The sequence below is a fragment of the Oculina patagonica genome, chromosome 1, assembly GCF_052425735.1.
Source record: "Oculina patagonica isolate OP01 chromosome 1, crgOcupat, whole genome shotgun sequence".
NCBI lineage: Eukaryota > Metazoa > Cnidaria > Anthozoa > Scleractinia > Oculinidae > Oculina > Oculina patagonica.
In genome coordinates, this window is record NC_135758.1 from 12,841,089 (window position 1) to 12,860,522 (window position 19,434).

At 39.0% G+C, this 19,434-nt stretch overlaps 3 protein-coding genes across 4 annotated transcripts in view; 1 reads left to right on the forward strand and 2 right to left on the reverse strand.

Annotated features, from left to right (window-relative positions):
* Window positions 1–2,975, reverse strand: part of LOC144657320 (uncharacterized) — a 25,633-nt gene extending 22,658 nt beyond the window's left edge. The window contains exon 1 of the mRNA XM_078517667.1: window positions 2,899–2,975. The gene's annotated coding sequence lies outside the window, so the exon portion shown is untranslated. The remainder of the gene's footprint in view (window positions 1–2,898) is intronic.
* The window catches only part of LOC144657344 (uncharacterized), a 26,133-nt gene extending 9,768 nt beyond the window's left edge, over window positions 1–16,365 (reverse strand). The window contains exons 1-5 of the mRNA XM_078517689.1: window positions 16,099–16,365; window positions 15,755–15,825; window positions 10,791–10,847; window positions 9,423–10,412; window positions 8,332–8,562 (exon numbers count right to left, since the gene is read on the reverse strand). Coding sequence (XP_078373815.1) covers window positions 8,332–8,562; window positions 9,423–10,412; window positions 10,791–10,847; window positions 15,755–15,825; window positions 16,099–16,138 — 1,389 coding nt within the window. The 5' untranslated portion in view covers window positions 16,139–16,365. The remainder of the gene's footprint in view (window positions 1–8,331; window positions 8,563–9,422; window positions 10,413–10,790; window positions 10,848–15,754; window positions 15,826–16,098) is intronic.
* Window positions 16,366–16,460: 95 nt separating this feature from the next.
* Window positions 16,461–19,434, forward strand: part of LOC144657297 (coiled-coil domain-containing protein 87-like) — a 34,295-nt gene continuing 31,321 nt past the window's right edge. For both annotated transcript variants that reach the window (XM_078517632.1, XM_078517639.1), the window contains exons 1-2: window positions 16,461–16,597; window positions 16,709–16,778. In XM_078517632.1, coding sequence (XP_078373758.1) covers window positions 16,547–16,597; window positions 16,709–16,778 — 121 coding nt within the window. In that variant the 5' untranslated portion in view covers window positions 16,461–16,546. The remainder of the gene's footprint in view (window positions 16,598–16,708; window positions 16,779–19,434) is intronic.

Genomic DNA, 19,434 nt, shown 5'->3' on the forward strand with positions numbered 1-19,434 from the left:
TTTTTGATTTTGCCGTGAGCTTTTTGGTTTTGCGTGAGCTTTTTGGTTTTGCCGTGAGCTTTTTGGTTTTGCCGTGAGCTTTTTGATTTTGCCGTGAGCTTTTTGATTTTGCCGTGAGCTTTTTGGTTTTGCCGTGAGCTTTTTGGTTTTGCCGTGACAGTTATGGGCCACCGTAGTTAAAAATGTGTTTTCATACAAAAAAGTTAAAATTTGACCAAATTTCTACATGCATAAAATTTATTTATCGGCAAATCACTTGCGTGATCGCTGATGCGAAACGTTGTCTTGCACTTCAAGCTACTTCAACCTTCCTTGACCAGTTCTAAAATCATCTAGTTCAGAAATCGCCAAACTTTCGAGCAACATGCATGTCTTGTTTCTCCTCATCTACCAAACTTGAAAAGTTCAGTTGGGCCTAAGTTAGGAACTTTGTATCGAAGTTCGCAATTTGATTCGCAAACTCGCAACGTAATTGACAAGTTCATAACAAAGTTTCCAATTTCCCAACAAACTTCGCAAAGCAGGTGGCAAAAGTAAACTAAAATCAACTGTAAAACATCTCGTTCAAACATTTAATGAACCGGTACAAGTATTAACTTTGCTGTTAAAAGCAACTACGATCGATAGCAAAAACAGAATAAGAGCGTGCCATTCCGTGACAATTTGATAACTCAATTAGTTCTTGTTTGTTGAATAGAATCAGTTACGTTGTGAATGAACGAAAATCTTTGTTGAACAGTTCTGACAGGAAACAAATACTCCCGGTGAAGTGCGCTTTAAAGAACTTTCCCGAAGAAAAAAGTTTTTGATTTGATTCGTTTATTACTTCGTTCATTATAGTACTTTTCGTTCAATGTCTATATGGAGACGTGGCTTTCTCGAGAAAAACAAGGGTATCGTGTTACGTTCGTTTTCAAAAAACAAAGGTGTCATGTTACAAAAGTAAAAAAACAACAGTATCATGTTACAGTGTTTGGCAAAAAGCCAAAAGTATTCCGTAACAAACAAAAGTAACACGTTATGGTTGCTAAAAAGCTAGCAACAAAATAACCGCTTTAAACAGAAAAAGGACGTGCCATTTTGTGACATTTTTATAATTGAATTAGTTTTTGTTTTTTCAATTAAATGATGAAAATTTACGTATTGAATAAAACAGTTCTGATGTATCAAAATGCACGTGAAAATTATTTTGTTTGCAAGCAAATTTTGTGCAAAAAGTGACTCCGTGGGCCGCAATACACAAATAGCTCAATCCATGGCATAAACCATCCCAACAGGACAATCACCCAGTTTTACCCCAAGCCACCCCATAAATTGAAAAAATAACTCCTGCACGCTTAGCATACCTATGTTTTGACATTAGGATTTAAGATATTCTAATCAAATTTGACTCAGAGGTTTAACTTATAAAGTAGTACAAGATAAACATTGGGCAAAATTAGATTTTATGAAATGCAAACATTTTTACAGACAAAAAAATAAGTTTACAATGCATTTGGTTGTCATGGCAGTCTTCACAAACACATTTTGCCTAATTAAGTTGTAGCCCTTTGCTATGCTGAGTTGATATGTCAAACAAAAGTTTTTTGATTACATTTTTATTGGAAAAAATAATAATAATTTATTTCTAGCACATGACATTACAAAATATCAATGCTCTTACAAGTAATATACCCTATATAAAAAAGAAAATGATAACAAAAACAATACTAAGGGAAGTAAATAAAATATTTTAAATTACAATAGGATGAGAAATACTAAATTCATTAAAATACTATTAATAGGGAGACAGCAAATTAAGTTTAAATGCCATATTACTCTTTATTTCTAAGGTTAATATTATTAACAAGAGAATTGCTTAGTCAGCAAGTTAATAACAAAACCAAAGAAAACTTGATCACGTGGCCGTTCTTTGACAACAATAAATATTTCATTATTTCAGACATTTTATTTGAATTTCATTTCTTATGATTTTTTGGCTGTAAAAGATATGTTCAAATTTTACATGTAAGCTTAACATGACTGCTCAAGGTTTAATTATTAAAACATGTTCAAACATATATCAAAACGTATTTTAATGTTATCAAATAAATGCAGAAACCCCTTCCTTGGAACATACATGTAGTAAATGAATGCGGTTAAATTGCAAAATGGCTGGTTTGTAAATTACACAGGTCTAAGTAGCTTATGATCTATTGTAACATTAACTGATTTCAAATTTGCAATTCACGAGAAAATAAGTGCACAAACGAACACAACCTTTTAACAATGTTCATATTTGCTACCATAAGGGTTGCAAGTTTTAAAAGCGATACTTGTGACAAATAAACCTTTGAACCAACAACTTACAAGGGAACAAAAACAAACTTCCTTGTTACTTCCTCGACCGAACGAGATATGGAGCTTTTTGCTAACCAAAATGATCAGAAATCGACAGTTCAACGAATGCAAACCACATAACAGTGAACTTACAACATAGAGGTTTTTGACTCGCATACGAAATCGTCTTTTTGTAAAAAACATCAGCTTATAAACACTCAACGACTGCTTTTCCTTCTCATTACTGAAAGTGAAAGTGCGCCAAAAACAAGAATTTTAACTTCCGGTTTCCGTCCGTGACTTAAAAACTTTTTCGTTGTTACGTTCCTAAATGCAAGCCTAAAACGAGAAATGTATCTGATTTGCTCTTCGTTCACTTGTACTTGCTTACCTGGAAACTATAAAAAGCCAATCGCCAAGAAAGGTTTGAAAAAAGAAATCCAACTTTCGGTTTCCTTCCGTGGCTTAAAACCTATTATATTCGTTGTTTTGTTCCTTGAAACAAACCTTATGTGAGAAATGAGTCTGACTCGCTGTTAGTTGCACCCTAAAACAACTACGCTTGTACTACTTGCTTACCCGGAAGCTACAAATGCCAAATTGCCAAGGCAGCGATCCTTCCAACTTCTTTGCATATTGTTTTCAGCTGATCGTTTGTAAATTGCCACTGCACGAAACGGAAGGTTGGACACTAGTCACGTGTCGTTTTTCACAATATGTCACAATATGTCAAAGGTCTTTCCGAACAACTTTAATAGACGCTGCCTACAACAACAAGGCGTACGCGCTGTTTTCAAGTCGGAAACTACATTAAGATCACACCTAGTACGGCCGAAAGACGCCGTTGATCCGACTAAACAAGATGGCGTTGTTTACAGAATTCCCTGTGAGTGCGGCAAAGTTTACATCGGCGAGACTGGAAGACCTATGCAAGACAGAATCAAAGAACACGACCGGGACATCCGACTCGCCCGTATCCAGACCTCCGCCGTTTCAGAGCACACCCACAACACCGGACACTACCCGCTTTGGAATGAGGTAAAGTTTATTGATCGTGAACCACACTGGTACACACGCAGGGTCAAAGAGGCAATTCACATAAGACTTCACCCTAATAATATCAACAGGAAGCATGGATGCCCACGATCAAAAAACAGAACAACAGGAGAACTGTACGACAGCGGACCGCTGAGGGAACAACAGGACACAGAAACAGCGAGGATCGAAATGCACCAATCACAGCTGTTGAAAACCAACCAATCACAGCGCAGCAGCGTGCTTTATAAGTTCACGCACAACCAGTCGACCTTATCGGCTTATCGCCTGATGAAGACTAGCAGTGTGCAGTCGAAACGTCGCGATCTACATCACAAGTGACACTACGTCGTGAGACAAACGAATACTTTATTATTAATGGTATTCTATATAGGCTGCTTTCCATTTTTAAAGCGCGACCGGTTGGACCCTGACAGTTTCAAAATGGAACGACATGTTCCGATTTATCAGGGCTAGACTGCAAAACAGTCGTATCTTTTGCGAACGCGCTCGGTGTTGAAACGAGAGCTAGAGGTCTGGAGCCAATGTCAAAACTATGGGTGAGACTGGGATGAGACGCTAAAAGATACGACTGTCGGCTTTCCATACATTGAATTCGTTTCGAATTTCCCGTTCTCCCAGCAACGGAAAATTCCCATCGGTCAATTATGACGTTACCTGTCACCAAAAACTTTTTCGCACCTCGTCAAAGATATTCGACTCCGTATCAATTTGACAGTAGAACATGCTCTTCGCGCGAACAAAATGGAAAAGACTTGGATGCGCTTGCAAACGATTTGGGTTTTGTATTAAAATCAGATCAAAAGGAAGTTGTTTAATCAAAGGGTAGGGATGTTTTTGCTGTGCTTTCAAAGGCCTTTGGCAAAAGCCGCATTTTCCAACCGTTTGTCCTGGCAAAGATTTTAAGCTCGCTGAATGCAGCTTCATTGCCGCTATGAATTCGAAGACACATAATCTGCAACAGTCGACGCGTCTTTTCGCTTTGTTCATCGTCGTGAGGCGGGTTTCTTCGGTGTTGTTTGATCCATTGGATGAATAAAAACAGACTTCTATTTAAAACGGGACACATTCTACCTTTTTCACACAAAACTGAACCAAAATAAAAAAAAAACTCGTTGGACTTTTAAACACTCTAGTTCGTGCGTGGACAACGTGAAAATAAACAATGCTATCAAATTTAAAATATGGGTGGAGGTGTCATGAAAGTTTTGACAACTCGGTGACATTACTTGGCCCCCTGGTCGGAACAAATTCGTTGTATGGAAAGCCGACAGTCGTTTTTTCTCGCCTTGCTCGCCCTGCGGGCGTGCGAGGCTCGCAAGACTATCGGCGCTTCGCGCCTTCGATAAGCGCTTTTTCCAACGACTTAAGAGAAAAAACGACTGTTTTGCAGTCTATATCAGGGCCAACCGAGTGGAACGGTCCTATCCATTTTGCATTCCTTTCCCCAGTTCCCCGCATACAGCCATTTCAGTTAACGTTGTCCGGATCAAAGCTAAAAGACAAGACTAAAAGGCAGTATGGGTAGAAGAAGAGAGCAACTGCGCGTGCTGAATACTAAAATATATAGTGACATGACAAACGCGAATTTGCACGTTTTCTTTCTCTTCAGACATGTGAAACAAGGTGCTTTTAGCCACGCTGAATTTAAAAAGAATTTTCAAATGTCAGAGCTAAGCGACAGTGAAAGTAAAGCTACAGAAAGGCCTCCTGAAAAGAAAAACAAACTCGTGAATTCTCCACGTGCGAAATACAAATTTGTGCATTTAATGAAGCTTATATGCAAATTTGTAGTGAATACCCAGAACGCCATACGGTATTGCCTTTTAGCTTTAAGCTTTGACCCGACAACGTTTATTGAAATAGCTGTATGTGAGAAGCTATTGAATGAAAGTAAGACAACTGAACAGTTTGTCAAAATGGAACGGTAAATTTCGGTCCGACCGTTCCGATCGGTCAAACTAAAAGTGGACCACCTCCAAAGGTGGTCACGAATATTCCGGTCACTCCGAACCGAAACGGGTTTTCCATTTGACTTCCGACCGAATTTTCCGAAAATGCGTCAGTGTGTGTGTGGCCAAGGGAAGAAGGGGTACTCCCTTTTCGGGGAGCCTTCGCCGGAAAGGAGTAGGGATTTCACGTGTTACGAAATGGTACAGAAAAGGGTAGGGAAAATAGTCGTTTCATTAGGTAAACATTTTATTGAGCTGTTCAAGTGAAAGTTTTATTATAAAATTGATACCCGCTAACGATAGAGCACAGACTCCCTTGAGGAAAAAGGCTGGGGACTATGCTGTCCATGATTTTCGTATGTATGTGAATTTATGTGAAAGAGTCGTTTTCGCGATATTTAGTGCTTTTTTTGAACTGGAAATCTGCAGTAGTAACATTGGAAAAAAAAAGAAAATGCAATGAGCTGTGCCTTTCTTTGCGGCGGCCACGTTTCCTTTTTTGAGCAAGAAAATTATGCCACTAGCCTTTATGAAACATTTTAAACAAAATACTAGTAAACAGAACAAAACCACAAACGTCACGTTGCTGACTGGTTGCGTCTTCGATTTATGATGTGGAAGGCGATTTAGCAGTTATAGCGGTGTACCCTAAAGAAGGCTTTGCACGCTGTAAGGGATTGCTTTATCTTACTTGGGATTTATGTCCTGTCCATGTCTTTGAATGATGAAGTCGATGAACGCAGAGTATCTTTGAGTGCACAATGTCGTTGTCGAATGGTTAAGAATACAAGATTCACTGTCCATTTTTTTATTTCACCAGCCTTGTCATTCGTTTTCATTTCACATTGTCCATGTCCCTGTTTCAACGTCTTGTCATTTGTCAGAATTTTCCATAAAAAGGGTCTCTTAATGTTACATTAGAATATACCGGTACACAGTTATATTCACGACCAGGACCAGGATACAGGGCTTAGGTCTCCCATATCACCTTAATAAAGCTGAAGAGACTCAAAGTTGGGTCGTTTAATCTGAGATCTTGATTTCATAATTATTCAACAAAGGTAAGCACAAGGATGTTCACAGGTCAAGTGCGATGAACGTAAGGTGCCATACTCAGACACAGACGTTCTTTTTCAGACCACCAGTACTTGTTGAAACCGTCCAAGTCGTCCATTGTGGAAGTTCATACTGGTGACTTGAAGGTAGATACAGAGCTTGTGCAGCTGACCTCGACTTGACTAATTTCCATTCCCCTGGTGGCTTTGCCACTCTTTTTGGAGGTTCCTCCACATAACCAAAGCACTTACACAATAAATTCAGCTAGGTAAGCAGACTAGTACTAACATAATGCACCACCAAAATAAAAATAGGTCCGCACAGCGTTCATATGGTTATTGCTTATTTTGAGTATGATTTAATGTTTTTGTAGACATTACAAATAGTGTAAATTAACTGTCCTTTGTTGGAAAATACATTCTCATTCAAACAGCGATCCAGAGTAAAATGTAATATAAATGCAAAGTTGCAATCATGAGTCTAGGTTTTAACAAATTGAAGAGTATGTACACTGTCAACTGGGATTACACTATCCGCATTTGTGAGGAATCAGTGGAACATGCCATTGGATATAATACATGTAGTACAGTCAAGTCTTTCTAAATGGACACCTCTATAAGACGGACACCTCTATAAGACGGACACCTCTTAAAGACGGACATCTGGTGTTGGTCGCGTCCCTGCCGTTTGTCAGTTATTTTACTGTATTTAACTCCCTTGTGGGAGCAGCGGTGGCCTAATGGTTAGCGCGCTCGACTCTGAGTCGAATGGGCCGGGTTTGAGACCTGGCCGGGGCACTGCGCTGTGTTCTTAGGCAAGACACTTTACTCTCACAGTGCCTCTCTCCACCCAGGTGCAAAAATGGGTACCGGCAAATTTACTGCTGGGGGGTAACCCTGTGATGGACTAGCATCCCATCCAGGGGGAGTAGCACAGGGTTAAGCTCCGGCTGTATGGGCCACTTAGGCTCGGACACAGACTTTACCTTTAACTCCCTAATGCTATAAGACGGACACCTCTCTAAAACGGACAGTTGAAGCCAGTCCCGACGGTGTCCGTTTTAGAGAGAGTTGACTGTATACCCAATTCTTCTGATGTGTCCTCTACTAGTATCCCCATTTAATGGTTGCTTGCACCATTAAATGAGAAAAAGACCATGCTATTCACACCATTTTAATGAATTCAGCAAGAATTTTCAAGGGGCATTTAAAGGTCCTTTGATGGTCATGTCAATCACTCGTTGTGGGGATGTACCAGCGTCCTCATTTTATGAGGACGCCTCAGGTATTCCCTTCTTTTGGTGACCTCCCCAGTGAGCAAGAGAGTACTCTTGCCCCTTGTAGTGGGCTCACTTGGTCTCATCTCTTGCTTTTGTTCTGTGAAACTAAACCAATAAATAAGACCCCCCACCCCCAATCCCTCAATGGTTATAATCCTCTCCTCAATTCTTGGCCCTACTGAATACACACTTTTTTGCATATTAAAAAAATCTACCTACACACACAATAGAAAGGAGGTTAAGGGCCAATGTGTGGAACTTAACCAAATAAATAAGACCCTCCCCCCCAATCCCTCAATGGTTACCGGTATAATCCTCTCTTCTTTTCTAGGCCTTACAAAATGCACACTTTATTGTACATTAGAAAAACAAACCATTTGTCAGTAGAGCTAATGTACAATTAAGTGTGCACCTTAAACCCTATTTTTATTGTGTGTGTAGACACAGAAAAAGAACTAAGGTTTAACGCCAAAATGTGATATCAAACCAGCACCTCCCACCAGCTACATTATAAGTGCCATTATTCTCTAGATGCATCACTACTTTAAACAAGAGTCAAAGCCAAAACTGAAAGACAAACCATACAAACAGATACGTCACCAATCCTGGATTAGCTTGGTCATTCTTTGAACAACTGGGCCCTGGTGGTTATTATCATGTACAGCTTACCTCACCGTCCTTCATGCCAAGTCTCTGTACAGCCCTACTTACACGTGGGGTAGGGAAGCCCATGCTCGCTATGTTACGAACAAACGATTGTTCTGACTCATCTAAGACAGGCCATGGATCTGGCAGAGAGGATCTATACGTACGATCTACATCTGTTAAATGGTTTGTTTGCCTTTCCATTGATGATGCTCCAATTGGTGGCAAAGGTGCAGAAAAGCGACCCCCTGTATTCTGAATGTAAAATAATGTTGGGAGAAGTTTTTAGTTTGTTTTAACTGATTACAGGACGATTTTACAATAGCAGTCCTTACAAATTTTAGTACTGCAGTATTTCTTTGTAGTTACATGTATTTACTGTAAATACTCTATCAAACCTCAGGGGGAGTATTCATGGTTGCCACAGACATTAGTTTATAAAATTCCCTGACTTTTCCCTGACAAAAATAAAAATTTCCCTAACCAAATATATACAAATGTCAGATGTCATACAGTAGTGGCCTCCAGCCTCCACTTCCAAGAAAAAAGAAAAAACATCACTGAGATCATAATTTGTCCTGAAATGTTTCTTCCAGCCATCAATTGTATGAAATCAGCGGTGTTGAATTTCAAATTTCCCTGCCTTTTCTTCAAAATGACAATAATTTTCCCTGACCCAAAATAAAATTCCCTTATTTTCCCTGACCTTCAAGAATTTTTTCCCTGACCATTTCCTGACCTGTGGCAACCCTGGTATTTAATTGCATGCCAACTAGAGAGGAGGGCTAACATGTTTTTAAAACTTACCAACAGTCAAAAGCAGGGATGTGACTTTTTATTTGAAACGCCCACCAGCTTTTAATTAATAAATGGGTGATAGCTATCTGGTCACACTGTCTTGGTCCCATATATTACTCAACCCTCAGACATACACAAGGGATGTCACCTTATAGAGTAAGCCAAGCACTTTCTACTCAATGCAAAATAGTTTCACTATGCATTATAGAACAAAAATCTTAAGAGGGGTTCTGTCGACCCCTCCCATACCATGGTGGGGGTGTGAATTTGGGTGTACACCTGTAGGTCAAAGGGTTAATTTAGTCTTTATTACTAACCTGAAATTCAGGTGACCTTGGAGCATTCCACTGTGGTTCTCTTGAACTAGGAACATATGGAGGAGTACTGTAATGTCCATATTGTGTTTTAATTTCTTGGGGTGTTGTGGTTTGCTCTTGTCCTTGAAGAGGAAGAGTTTTAGGAAAACTATAAATCCCACCCTGGTAAGAATTTCTACTCTCACTAGAATGTGTCGAGATTTCCAAAGGCTGTTGTCCTTGTGGTTGTTGAGACACTGACGAAGGAAAACTACGCCCAATGGGAGGCAATAATCCTCCCCTCGAAATTGGCCTGTCCTCTGGATGAGACCTTGTATTAGGCAAAGAATTACTTGCAACAGAATCATTTCTTGCTGTAACAGTTGCAGGAGGAGTTAATGGGGTAGTCCTTGATTCTCCAATATCCACTAGCAATGCACCTTCAGTACTGGCATTAGTTGGAGTTCTTGTATCTGGGAGTTTACTGATAGGAGATGAAGGTTTTTCTAACACATTTGCAGGACTAGAAATATCAATTAATGAATTCCCTGATTGAGAAACATTGCTCGTGTTTGGACTAACAACACTTCCAGTTGAACCACTAGGAGCACCATGTGCTGCATATTCATATGAGGTAGTTGAATTTTCCATAGTCCTAGCTGGTACACTGTTAGGTTGAAGGACATTCTTTAGCTCATCCAAATCATTTATTGTTTGTAATTCCACAAGTTCAAATGGCGTTGACGTGTCACCCTCAAAGTCTGCTAAGTCAAATGCATTTTTCCCCTTTCCACCAAAGCTGTCTTTTTTCTTATGCCCTGTTCCAGGCGCGACCACTGGTTGAAGAATTTCACTTCCAACATTTGAAAATATTGAATTTTGATTAGGAAGTGTTTCAGCAGAAGAACTTTCAACTTGAGGTTGAGTTTGGGAAGCTTCTGATTGGTCCTGTTTTGAAGCCCTGAGTGCATCAGCTTTAGAAATGACATCTCTTTCAAGGCTGAAGTCATACTACCAGGAAAAATATAACATTTAATACCAAGGTGTGTAAAACCTGAGATGAAAACATAGATTACGGTGACACCAATAAAACTGTGACGGCGAAAAATATTACTGGTACATCAAGTTTTTCTTCAATATTAGTCTCCCTGACAACTAGGAATAATAAATTCATCAGAGCATCTTTAACACTCAGCATTCAAAATACCATTTTACAGATCATGTTCCAGCTAGTATCCATGTAATTTTCCTATCCTTATTGAGATAGATAGAAACTTTATTCATATAACTTTGCAACCCTAAGGTTGATTTATGCCATATTAACAAAAACTAGGTCAATATCAGGCAGGTTCCAGTGCTAAGACAGACTTGTGTTAGTATTTAACTTACTGTTAAGCTCAGGGCAACTGAAGGATCTTTTTGCTGCCATCCAACAGGTAATGTCACCTGAAAATTATAATAAATTAATAATAAATTAAGAATAAATTACTATATTTAGAGAGGATTAGCCATATCAACAACTCTTTCTGGTTTTTATTTACACGTAGGTCCCCTGTCCAGGTCGAATTGGAATTTGAAAATGTTGGTTTTTGTGGAGGGAGGCAAACCAGAGAACCCAAAGAAAAACCCTTGGAGCTAAAACGAGAACCAACAACAAACTAAACCCACATATGACACCGGGCCGGAATTGAACCTGGGCCACATAATTTGGTGGGAGTCAAGCTAAAGTGCTCTCATGACTGTGCCATCCCTGCTCTCCTCCTGAATAACAATTCAACTAGTGTATAAAATCTGTTGCCCATCATGCCATTTATGGTGCACATAGTTTAAAGTTGTATTCTGCCAAGTTTTAGTTGTAATCATTACAGTCAACTCTCATTAAAGCGGACACGCTCAGGGCGTCGTTTAGTGTCCGTTATGGCAAGAGTCCGTAATAGCAGAGTCATTTCCAGTCAAACCCCTTTTGCCGGGGATCTGGATTTTGTCCATGATAGCGAGTGTCTGCAATAGCGGGGTGTCCGCAAGGCGAGAGTTGACTGTATGTAAAAATAATAGTTTATTATTGAAATTTTATTGAACATTATTTTCATGCACATGTTTTAACGTATCTTGTCACTCCTGTGTGGCATGGGTAAATAAACTATTGTATTGTGTTGTAAAACTAAATGGGCTGTTATTAAAAAGTGAAGTATTGAATTATGTATTGTCAAAGTTTTTGTTGATGGCTTTGGGACTGGTCATCAAATATCAGCCATTATAAAATAATTAAGATAGTACGCGCGCTCTCATTGGTCGATAGGTGTGTTTAGATGAGAGTACATGTAAACACGGTTGTGACGTCACGCTTTCTGTGTTTCCCGGCACAATTTAAAAACATTATAAAACTGCCAAAAAGACTTGCAAAGTAATTTCAAGTACGATATTAAAGAAATTGAAAACAATACCAAATTTTGTGTTCCAGCTTTCTCTTCCCATATGAGCCCGAGGAAAAAAAAGCAAAATAAAGAAGAACCACAGCGCTTTGCCTGGAGGGAGCTCAAGCGAACGACAAAATATGCAACAAAATACGCTGTAAACATTTTTCAAGTAAATTTTTGCGGTTAAGTACTACAAAAAAATTCCCTACAAGTCATTCTTTATTAGAAAAAAATTATAGGTCAATGCAAACGAAACTATAAGCTACAAACTTAAACTTTGCACGGCCGATCGGTTGCCGTGTTTTTACCGGCAAATCTGCTTAAAATGCAATTAAAATGACGCTTAAAATATATTTTCTCTGAGACTTCCTTAGCGTAAAAATTCTACTGTTACATTGGCCATAATAGTCGTGAACTTTTTTAATTTAAAATGGGCTTGGGGAAGACGAAAGAATGAAAATATTTGTCAGAGAACCAAAGCAGAATTTGTTGTCAATTTGAGGTTTATTCTACGCTTGGAGCACACTACAAAGACGGAGGAAACGACAGTAGAAGAAACTGGACCCGTTAAGATCGCTAACTGAATAATTTACCGTACAATAAATGCATACCATTGCTACCGACCTCACTAGATCCGCTGCTTGTGCTATGATTCCTAATTATCCAGTAAAACTTCACAAGACACGATGAGACATTTCAACCGTGTTATCGGGCTGCCAAATCATTCAGGCAAGTTCACTTCACTTTCAAGAGCGATAAAACACAGTGGCATTCATTTCCAGCTTAAATAAACTCCTCATCTTGAAGTTCTATCTTTACAGAGCCGTGTTTTTAGCATTTCTTTTAGTTTTTGCCAAGCTTTCCGTATTTTTCTGCAAGATTTACGTGGAATCGCTTTCGTCGACACGGCGCTACTTGCCACAAATTTTACTTGAACTTTTATAACACGAATTTTGATTGGTTCATGTGTCGTCAAATGCGCGTTTTGAGAAAATCTATTTCAATCAAGAAGTAAATAAACCAAATCCCCTCATTTTTCGAATTATTTTTGAAAAAAATATTTTATAAAAGCAATAGAGGACTTTTTTCCGTGTTTACATAGCCTCATCTAAACACTCGGGTGGTTTGGAGAATTCTCGAAAGTTATGCAAACCCGAGACGCACATAACTGTCTCGAATTCTCCCAACCCCCCTCGTGTTTAGATGAGGCTATGTACACACGGAAAAAGTCCTCTATTGCTTAATTATTCTCCAACAGGACACAGACAGTGTAGAGTGTGAATAAATATAATTATATAGTAATGCACAGAATATTCTGCAATATTGTACAGTCAGTTGACATTAAGATTGTTCAGTTAGTCATTTGGTTGCCATGGAAATGAAAGTGTGAGCAGAACAGCAGTGTGAGAGCAGAACACAGACTATATTCTGTACTGACTGTCGCTTGCATCTAAGCATGAACACGTGCCACCAACACATGATCTAATTGGGTATTAACAGGGCATGTTTGGTCTTCAAACATTTGAAGTTTAGTAGACCATAATGCAAACTTTTGCACTCAAAATGTTCACCACAAACACTGTGTACAGGCGAAACTTTACACTAGAAGTGATTCACGTGAAAAATGCATATTAACCCAGATCAGGATCCATTTTTTGGAAGAAATCTATATCCCATCTTTCCGCCATTTCCAAACTGGAATGTGTTGAACTTTCAGTGAAAACGTCGCCATTACGGTCTGCCAAACTTCAAACGTTTGATGACCAATCATGCGACATTTAATATCCAATTAGATCATGTTTCGGCAGCACATGTTCTCACTTAGATGTATGCGATGGTATTATTCATCCCTTGAGAAGTGTGATTTAAAAACATCTGCAATTTGGAGCCCTTCTCATGTTTGTGCAAACCGCATCAGTTCCTGGGTATGGTATGGTCTGAAACAGGGTATCAGTTTTGGAGTAAGGCCTGTAATATGTTGGATATTTTGGTCTGAAAAAAGGTTAAGGGCTTTAACGCAGCTTACCACAGTTTTGAGGGGTAAATCACCCCAACTTTTTATTTTTATTACTGTTTGTTACAGCTTACAAAATATTACCATATGCAACATTGAACAATAAAAATGCTAATAAAAAGCCAAAATGAGTGACTGAGTGCTTAAGAGGGGACTGGGCACAAGTAGTTTCAATGGCATTTTCTCAAAATCTACACGTATGAGCCCCCTTAAAATTGTAGAAATTAGAAATTGACTCTGATTAAACATGTGGGAGCCATGGTGGCCTAACGGTTAGTGGCCTTGACTCCAGATCAAGCAGTCTGGGTTTAAGCTCTGGCCGAGGTCAGGTCACACCTACCATTAGGACATTATGCCCTTTCTAAGGGCCTGATTACATGGTGAATTTCAGCCTGGTTTTCCGGGCTGTGATTTCAGCTCGGCTTCCAGAACAAATTTTCTTGAAAATACATTTGTGATTACATGAAGATAGTTTCATCTCGGGCCAAATCACAGCCCGGGCTGATATTTCCAGGCAAACGAGCTGAAAAACCTCATGTTATCGCGTTTTCAATTTCAGCCCAAGCTCTAAGTGAGCTTATGGATACGCAATTAATTGATATTTGTTGAGTTAATTGTTCTTTTAAGCTTCTTAATAAAGACCTTATACTACTACTACTACTACTAATGGTGGTTTTCAATGAAAGAAAACGGCGGCCACAATAAAAATTCTGTTTTAAAATTGTTTAGCCCGGGCTGAAATTTGCCATGTTATCAGACCCTAAGTGGTGATGTAGTGAATACCCAAGCCAGCTACAGTGTATCGAATTGCAGTCGTTTCGCCCGATGAACCATTCGCCTGGAGACGATTCGCCCGATTTCTGAGTCGCTTCGCCCGTAAAAAAAAGTCGATTTGCCCGGACCGAGAGTCGATTGGTGCGGACTAATAAAATCCTGGATAATCCTTATGTTTTGTTAGCTTAACTTATCAAACATTAAGCATTAACACATTCCTAATCTTTGGCGATGCCAGTTAACCGTTGAGTTCAATTTGTCATGCATTTATTGTAAACGAATACTGCCCATGGATACATCTATTTATCACTCCACCGCCAATAGACACTTCGTTTCTTGCAAACAAACTCTTTCCACAGATACATCCATTATTTGTTTTCCCTTTTTGGCATCGGTAGTATATATAAGCTGAATCGTCTTAGTTTGGATACGTTATGCATTTCCAGTCGTTTCGCTTTCGAGTGGTTTCGCTAACAGTGTCGCTAACGACAGTTGTAACAAAAAGCTAAACTTGCTCTTGGGTCATTGCAGATGTAAGCGAGTGGGAAAAGCAACTGTTGTCATGAGAGAAACAACCACCTGAAATGTCTGCTTTCACTCACTTTTTCTTCGGGTGAATCCACTCAGAAATCGGGCGAAACGTCTTCGGGCGAATGGTTCATCGCGCGAAACGACCTGATACCAGTGTATCAGGATGTGAGTTTGCCAATATATAACCTGAGTCACTTGGTTATGCTGTTGATTGACAGATAGAGCCCGCACAGCTAATCAGATTATGAGTTTGCCAATAGTCAGCCTCTGGGTTATACAGCTGTACTAATGATTGACAGATAACATGATGTCAGCATCAGAACAAGTCATATTGCGAGTTTGTCGATAGACAAAGGCTTCCTTATGCTGACCCTGACAAAAACCTCTAGCTTGCTATCATTAACAGAAAACTGTATGCTAACTTACCATCAGAACACGTTTGTTTGCTGAATAAGCAGATTTAAAAGATAGAATTCATCAATATATTATGGCAATACATGTACACAACTAAGCCTATAATTAAATTGGTTGTAAACCAGATTTGTTGACAAATGACATTGCATAAATAAACGTAAGAAAAGTTTAAGTATTGAATAGTCAATTTTAACCCTGTATACCTTTTTCGGCGGTCTGAATTTCTCTCCAATTTTTACTTCAACTCCTTGTAGAGAATGAAATTCAGCATGATCTATAAAGGTAAAGAATACATAAAGAAGGTTTTGTTTCATAACAACGGCAAAGGTAAAGGCAATGGAACAACTTTACATTCACAAGATAATAAAGAATATCTATGAGTACTTTCCGTACGCCAATTTTACAAGTATGCTAAAAATCTTTGGATAGCTCGCGAAGGTAACAATCAGTTTTCGTGCTAGCTAGCGAAAATTGCAGTCAAGAAAACGGGATTAGTCCATCTTGTTGAATTGTCTACAGCGGAAGAAAGAAGAGATGAAATACTTACGACTGCCGCTTTTCCGAAATGTCTTTTGAAAAGACGCCATCGCGGGGATATGTCAAAACTAAAAGGAAAGGACTGCCATTTAGATGTTGTCGTCCATATTTGACCCTTGCGGAGATGATGTCATTGCGCCTGCGTTGTTTCACAAAGATGCGATAATTTCGAAATTATGAAATGGCTATTTAAAGCGAAGGTTTACAATCGAAAGCCTCTTCCCTCAAATTCGGTATATTTTACTCAAAACGACCGAGAATTAAAAGTTTTAAAGCTATGACTATCACTTTTCCCGTTTAGGTACAAAGGCTCCAAAAGTCCCGTCCGCTCCCTACTGGTGACATTGCTGTAGCTCTACCCCACCCTCCAGAGTCTTTTTCTGTCGGCTTGTGTTGCCATAGTGAGTGAAGTGCGCCATCTTGGAAAATCGAGATGTGCAAAAAGTCATAATATCAAAATGTCAAAGGCAGAAAGGCTTTATCAACTGGAAAGGCCACCATTTACTTCTGTAAGTTCGGAAGTTTTAAATACAGGATTTATCATTACCGTGTAGTTACTCTTCCACACATTTTAAGCCGCTTCTTTCAAACCAAAATGCTCGTTTTATTTCTATAAACAGAGGGAATTTCACACCAAGTTTACCAATCTCGTGGGTCCTTTGAGTCTCTTTGAACCAGAGGACAGTGCAGGTAGGAGATATTATGACAATCTGATCAGTTATTGTTTCAGGTGTTTATGACAATTGTGTTTAGCTGGCCTACATATACATCTGAAATTATCTTAAGCTTTAATTAAGGTAGTATCATCAATAAAAAAAATGTTCACAGTCAATATCAATGGATAACAATAAATTGATTAATATTGGAGGTCAATAAACAGTCAGCGACTCTTTTGGGACTTTTGTGCAGTTGGCTGTCTGGTTTACTGATCACCAATTTGCCATTGTTAGTTATGCTATACATAAACATAATATATTTACTACATGTATCTAGACAAAATATAGTAATTAATATAAATATATTCATGCTGACTGAGTGCATACATATACCCTCTTTTGGTGTTGTGTGCATAGCAGCTATCTTTCGACATCCGTCTTTCGACATTCTCAATAAACAAGATGGATCAATTATCCACCAATCACAGCCCACTGGCATGACCTTCTGAATTTGTGGGCTTATTTGCATGAAACAAACCCGTCAGTGTAAGACGCAGACTGCGGACTGCAGACCGCAGACTTTACCCTTGGTCTGCAGACTGCATTTTACCCCCGGTCTGCAGTCTGCAGTCTGCGTTTTACCCCCGGTCTGCAGTCTGTAGTCTGCAGTCTGCATTTTACCCCCGGTCTGCAGTCTGCAGTCTGTAGTCTGCAGTCTGTAGTCCGCATTTTACCCCCAGTCTGCAGTCTGCAGCCTGCGTTTTAACCTTGAAACAAACACTGATATGCATCGGTTTTGACTGCCTCATTTCAAACAGCAATGTCAAAAGATGGATGTTAACAATTATCCTGCAAAATCACGAGGAATATCACCTGATACTTAGCCGATGAGGCCGTGGGCCGAGTGGGCTAAAATCAGACAATATTCCTTTAGATTGATCAGGATAATTGTTTTATTATTATCAACAAATTGTCAATGAGACAGATTTTGCAGATACAAAAACTGTAGTTATGCGGCGCTTTACAAGGCTTTGGACGAATCTTCGCAACCTAGGTATATCGCAGGATATCCATCATGTACGGATGACAGATAACAATCACATTTTGACCATATTTGGGCAGCACTCGCATTTGTTGAATAATAACAACAGATAGCTGCAATGCACAAACATGTAATGTTCAATGAAAACCCGTTATAAACAGCGAAAGAACGATTTGCATGTTCCCTGTGCAGTTATTTGGAATATCTGCAAAATATCACCTGAGATAATAATTAAACTATTTAAGCCAATGACTCTAGCTGATCAAATGATTAATCGTATCTATAACAAAATTCTTGATTTTAGTTACATGTAGCTCTGCATGTGCCTATTTGTCGCGTAATTGGCATGCAATCACGTGGATGTCCAACAGCAGGTATCCAATTTGAACAACTTCAAATTGGATACCTGCAATTGGATACCTACGCCATTCGTGCACCAATCATATGCACTTTGATGGGTTCTTTCTTGCTGTTTTCCTACTGTTTGTAAAACTGATCGAATATACCTTTGCCTTTTCATACAAGAGAGTTTCTCAAAGACTTCCTAACCTCAAAATTTGTCATAGATACGATTTATAATTATTAGTAATTGGACCTCATGTCGTACAATTGAAGAAGTAAATGTGCTCGAAATTTCAAATCAGCTATGTGCTGTCTGCTCTGCCAATTTTGAAATTACTTGCAAGCTCGATGACTCCCTGAATTGTACTCCACTCAGTCCAATTAATAATGGTTATAGGATTGAGTGGAGTCCAATTCGGTCTGTAATCATACAAGTGATTAACAAAATCGGACGACCACAAAGCGGGAGTCCGATTTGTTACCAACTAATCAAAACCCTGACAAAGTTTGAGAAAGAAACATATCTTCGGTTAAATGGTTTAATGTCGTAAGTTTATTAAACAAAATGCACAACAATATGGCACACAAAATGATGCGTACTGTCCATTACACAGGCATGACGTGTACACTTTCCTATTACACTGTCCAATTACAAGCATAAGCATACACTATCCTATTAGTATAGGTAATCACATGATTTCGAGTGCAATTTGGGATAAATAAGCACGAGTAAATTTTTCAAAGGCGTACAAACTTGCATGAGCCCGTAGGGCGAGTTTTGTCAAGCTTTGCTTGAGCGCTTTCAACTCGACAGCCAGCCAAGTGAAGCTTTTTCGCTTCTCATTTCAACACTTCCTTGGACGAAACAATTCTCTGCCTCATATAATAGAAAGCCTATAAGTTCTGTTCTCTAAGTACAGTGTCTTTCAAGCGATGTTAGCATAACTTTGAGGCTATCTGCTGGTCCATAATCTTCGAAAATGTGTTTGTTGTTTTTTAATTCGGCGAATTCTGCGTAAATAAATTTGCTCAAGCAAAGCGTGAAGCTTAGTCGGCTTGTAGTTTCAATTTCATCGGCAGTCAAAATACACCTGAACCTGTCAAAAATAAACCAATTTGATTGGTTAAATTTTTGACAGGTTCACGTGTTTACAGTTGGATGATTTACAATATTCAAATTGAATTTGAATGTTTGAAACAAATAATGCAATCCGTTCGCCTTTAATTAAAGCTATTCCGGAATATTAGGCGGCACGCTCTGACTATTTTGACTGTAATAGCACAGCGTAAATTCCCTTTAAATGAA